This window comes from Oreochromis aureus, linkage group 16 (assembly GCF_013358895.1).
Source record: "Oreochromis aureus strain Israel breed Guangdong linkage group 16, ZZ_aureus, whole genome shotgun sequence".
Lineage (NCBI taxonomy): Eukaryota > Metazoa > Chordata > Actinopteri > Cichliformes > Cichlidae > Oreochromis > Oreochromis aureus.
In genome coordinates, this window is record NC_052957.1 from 28843469 (window position 1) to 28849094 (window position 5626).

The window sequence follows — 5626 nt, forward strand, 5'->3', positions numbered from 1 at the left end:
GGTTACAACTGTGCAGAAATTGATAGACTGCTGCAACAACATCTGCTAGCTCTGTAGCTGCCATTTTTACTTCGGTAAACAGAGCGCGTTGTGTGTGACGTCTTCCTTTGCACATACGGGCCGCTTTGAGGGTCGTAAACCATTCACACTAGAGCACGTTTGCTGTCACATTTATTTGTAGTGTGAACAACCAGACAAACAAAATCGGATTTGATCAAAAAAATCTGAATTGAGCATTAAGACCTGCAGTGAGGAAAATAGTGGTTTGTACAGCAAACAGTACAAACTTTGGATGTAGCAAAGTAGTACAGCCAGTGGATGAGGGAGATCATGAAACTGGACGGAGGGCGACACAGACAATTTATGCAGGAGGGAATCAGGCAAAGAGGAATCACCTGGCGAACACAGCTGACAAAGATCTAACAGACGAGACAGGGGGAAGAAAAACTGAACATTATGCATTCAAGACAGAAGACTAGAGAAGTAAAAACAGAATGCACGAGAAACTGAGACACAGACTGTCAAAACCCAGAGAACAGAGGAAAAAGACAGAGAGGACGAGGAAACAAGGGACAGAGAGGGCAAGAGAGCGATGGACAACACACACATACACACACACACAGACATCACTTGGGAAACTGGCAACTAAAAGAAAAGGGCAAAACAGGGAGGCACACATAACACAGGAGATTCAGGGCAGGACACAGAGGAAAGACTAAGACAAACAGGACGTGAAAGGGAACAGGCTAAATGAACAAGCACCTGAGACTAGAAATACAAATTATGAAACTAAGAAGCACAAAAAGACTCACCAATACCAAATAAAGGCTAAAAACAGATCACCACAATAATAAACAAGGTTCAAAAATCCAAAACCCAAAACACTGGGGTCAACGACCCAGGTGCCCTAACAATTACAACATTGTTTAATGTTTCACTTGCCACAATATAACAATTTCAGGTCTAAGAGCTTCCTTCTAGCCATGATCCCAGCAAGACCTCATCCAACCAGATTCATTCAATACACAATAGAATCTTTCTAGGGTACTAAAATTTTGGTGTTGAAATAAAACACAAGTTATGGCAGCTAAATAAATGAGGAATTTCTAGTATCAACTAAAGCCTCATTATTCAGCCACTTGTGAGGCTGAACAATCACGTTACCTTTATAGTTCAGCTCCCTGGAGGACGAGCTAACCTGATAAAACCTTTCACAGAGTAAGATGATTCACTGTGCGCATTTGACTGATGAATGTACTCCAAGATATATTTCAAGTTCAAATACCTGCAAATGAATGAAGGAAAGACAACACAGGTTGCATATTAGTGCAGTTTTGTTTTGTTATTTGTTATTCTTCATTAACACTGCTGGTTTTATAATTTTTTTCAAAGCATTAATGGATGAGGTATTAAATGCTACATATTTAACTTTAGATGGGTATGTTGAAGTTAACAAGTACAGATATGTTTATTTTTTCATTTTCTTTATATTATATAGTTTAATAATCTGCAGTAATTCTACTATTGTGTACATAATCTGGATTCATATAAACCTTCATGAGCCTATGTACATTTTCATTGCAGCTTTGCTATTGAACTGTGTTCTTTACAGCACAACTGTTTATCCAAAACTGCTGATTGACTTTTATCTGAAAAACAAGTCATAACATATTCAGCCTGTCTCTTTCAGTTTTTTACATTTTACACTTTAGGCAGTTCAGAGTTCTTTCTCTTGGCAGCCATGGCCTATGACAGATATGTGGCTATTTGTAAACCTCTACAATATCAAACTATCATGGGTAAAACCACTGTGAGTATTTTCTTGGCTGTAGCATGGCTTGTACCTGCTTGTCATATTGTAGTCTTAACAGCTGGGAGTGCTGAAGCAACATTGTGCAACTTTAACTTAAAAGGAATATTTTGTAATAATGCAGTTTACACTCTTCAGTGTGTAAAGTCAAGATTAATTACTGTATTTGGAGTAGTTGCTTTAATAGATCTTGTAATATTACCTATGTTCTTCATAGTTTTTACATACTCAAACATTTTTATCCTCACTTATCAAAGTTGTAAAGAAGTGAGGAAGAAAGCTGCGGAGACGTGTTTACCCCATTTGTTAGTTTTATTTAGCTTCTCCTATTTAAGTATCTACGATGTAAGCATAGCTCGAGTAGAATCAGATTTTCCCAAAACTGCGCGATTAATAATGACATTACAAATAGTGCTCTATCATCCGTTGCTTAATCCATTCATTTATGGGCTCAAAATGAAGGACATTTCTAAACAGCTAAAAAGATTTTTCTATCATGATTAAATCATTTCATGTATTAACTCTGAATGCTAAGGTGCAACAATTTGTTTTGTAATAATTTTCCTGCCATCATTGAAAATGCTTTTCATTTAACATAATGAAGTCATTCAAACTATTATTCAGAAAAGTACAGGAAAAAATAAAACATGCCATGTTCATCTGTATTTGTAAATAAATTGAACATTATATTATTATTAAAGTGCATTGAAGTCTGTTGTTATGCTCAGTAAAATGCTCATGTGAATAGGGTTTAAGACCTATGGTTAATTTACATTAACAGCTTTTGGTGAAGTATTTAAATACAAATATAAATGGCCTTCTTTTATGAAAGGTTCACCAATTACAAGATAGTTTATTTGATTACCTATCCTCTTACCTATCAGATTAATTTTGTCAGACTTTCATATTTTATCTTGGATTTTTTTTTTTTTACATTACATTGGTGATTCTTATATACTATGCTGTGTAATAAAGATTTTCCACTAAAGGAATGGGTGGTAACACTTTATAAAACTGCAATAGCTGCAATAGCTTTATAATAACTACATCTTCCTCCCTTGTCACAAATCATGGGCCAGTGCAATTTATTGTCATCTATCTAGAATGTCTATAAAACATTTGAAAAAGTACAATCCCAATTCCAAAAAAGTTGGGATATAAAAAAGAATCCAATAATTTGCAGATTATTTATTTACCACCAATTATTTATTCACAAGACATCATACAGTAACAAACATGTAAAATGCTTAACATGAGATTACTATTTATTTTACAATATATTAGCCCATCCTAAAAAAAAGATAGAATTTGAGCAAATAAAATGGCTGGAAAAGCAATCCACCATCCATCCATCCGTCCATCCATCCATCCATCCATTTTCTTCCACTTATCCAGGGCAGAGTGATGGGGGCAGCAGACTAAGAAGAGAAGCCCAGACCTCCCTGTCCCCAGCCACCCCCCAGCTTGTCCGGGGGAACAGTAAGGTGTTCCCTGGACAGCCAAGAAATATAATCTCTCCAGCATGTCTGCCCCAGGGCCTCCTCCCAGTGGGACATGCCTGGAACACCTCACCCAGCAGGCGTCTAGGAGGCATCCTTGACAGATGCCTGAACCACCTCAGTTGGCTCCTTTCGAAGTGAAGGAGCAGCGACTCTACTCTGCACCCCTCCCAAGATTCCTAAACTCCCCCACTTAAAGCAGGAACATGTCCCTGGCACGGAGTGGGCACTCCAACCTTTTCTGGCTAAGGCCATGGCCTCAGATTTGGAAGTGCTGATTCCCACCACTTCACACTCGGCTGCCAACCATTCCAGTGTGAGCTGGAGGCCATCACCTGATGAAGCAAACAGAACCACATCATCTGCAAAAAGCAGAATTGAGATTCTGAGACCACCCAAGTGGGAGCCACTTGGCTATGCCTAGAAATACTGTCCATTAAAATTATGAACAGAAAAAGGGTAAAGGGCAGCCCTGGCGAAGTGCAACACCCACCAGAAACGAATGCAAGTTATTGCCATCTATGGGGACCAACCTCTTGCTACAGGTGTATAAGGATCAAATGGCCTGTAGCATTGGGCCAGATACCCCATACTCCCTAAGCACCTCCAACAGTACACCAAAATGCCTTTTCCAAATCCAAAAACAGATATAGTCTGGTTGGGCACATTCCTATTCACCCTTATGTATCCTCGAGAGGGTAAGCTTGTCCAATGTTGCGGGACCGGGACAAAAACCACATTGTTTCTCCTGCATTTGAGGTTTGCCTAACGAACTGACTCTCAGTGGGATTAAGGAGGTCTTCGAAGTATTCCTTTCACCGCCCAACAATATCCTCAGTTGAAGTCAGCACCTCCGCCCCCACTATATAAAGTGCAGGTAGAGCACCGTTTTCGCCTCCTGAGCTGCTGTTGGTTAGCCAGAATCTCTTCAAGGCAGTCTGAAAGTCTGTTTCCATGGCCTCTTCGAACTCTCTCGCACCCGAGTTTTGCTTCAGCCACTGCCCAAGCCACGTTCCGCTTGGCCTGTCAGTACCTATCAGCTGCCTCTGAAGTCCCACAGGCTAACCAAGCCCAAGAGGACTCCTTCTTCAGCCTCATGGTTCCCTTCACCTCTGGTGCCTACCATCTGGTTCAGGGGTTACCACCACGACAGGCACCAACCACCTTGTGGTCGCAGCTCAGTACAGCAGCTTCAGCAATGGAGGTGCTGAACATTGTCTGTTTAGACTCAATGTCACCAACCTCAGAATGGTGAAAGAGTGAAAGTGCCCTGGCCGGCCTCTGCCCCTGGCCCCTCGCTGCCCGTCAGGCACGTGCAGAGGGGGACGGAAGGTGCCTGACACCCGCCCCTTTCCTGATGGGTGCCCAAAGTGCCCTTTGTTGAGGCACTTTTTTTTAAATTTTAATAATTTTTTTTTAAATGTGTGTGTGCGTGGGAGTCCTGTCTGTGCCCCTCAACAATAATATTTAACAATTAATCACATTTTTGCTAAATAAAAGGATCTGGCTTGCACCTCCTGCAGGTGATGAGCTGGTTACAGGCCACCACACCACAGGAGTGCTGTAGGAAAACAAAACTCAGAGACACAGACTGATGCGACAAAACCAGTAAGTAGGTGTACAAGCGACACTGTTTCTAAAAGCACACAGGATTTAATTTAATTAAATTACGTTGGTAGGCTGTCTTGTGGCAACTTTTGAAACAAATGAGCGTGCTGTGTGTGCAACAGTGCGACAAACTTTACCTCAAGACAATGGTCTGCTGGCTCACTGGGTAAGGTTGATGTTGCCACCGTTTTAGGGATCACCTCTGAGACACTTTCTTGTTAACAAGGATAGATAAGTTGGTAAATGGGACAAAATGCTGATTTTACAGCAGCAATACAATGTTTCTGCCTGCAAATGACATTTATTATGATGTTTTTCCCTCATTGCTTTAGATTGTAGCTCTAGTAATAAATAATAAGGGAAGGATAATTCTGAAGAAGAAAATGTCACTGGTGAGATGGAGGTGTTTTATGTATATGACTCGTCCAGACATGGCTGTTAAGAAGAGGAGGAAACAGAAGGAGCTCAGTAAAAAAAGTCAGAATCCATGTGTTGTAATATAATAATAAGACAACTGAAATGTGAACATGTCAAGTAGAGATCACAAGGATAGATGAGTTAAATACAGGGCCTTGTCAACCATTCAAGATGCAATGGGCACTACTCAAGACAGGTGAAAAGAGAGTGCAGATTTGATGTAAGTTTATGGGGCACGGTGGCACTGATAAAAACATACAGAAGGTGAAGATTCTTGATGGTAGAGTTGAAG

At 40.5% G+C, this 5626-nt stretch overlaps 1 protein-coding gene across 1 annotated transcript in view; it reads left to right on the forward strand.

Moving 5' to 3' along the window:
* LOC116310082 (olfactory receptor 2T27-like) overlaps window positions 1-4876 on the forward strand; it is an 11431-nt gene extending 6555 nt beyond the window's left edge. The window contains exons 2-5 of the mRNA XM_039599785.1: window positions 1713-2115; window positions 3448-3625; window positions 4557-4641; window positions 4833-4876. Coding sequence (XP_039455719.1) covers window positions 1713-2115; window positions 3448-3625; window positions 4557-4641; window positions 4833-4876 — 710 coding nt within the window. The remainder of the gene's footprint in view (window positions 1-1712; window positions 2116-3447; window positions 3626-4556; window positions 4642-4832) is intronic.
* Window positions 4877-5626: the final 750 nt, after the last annotated feature.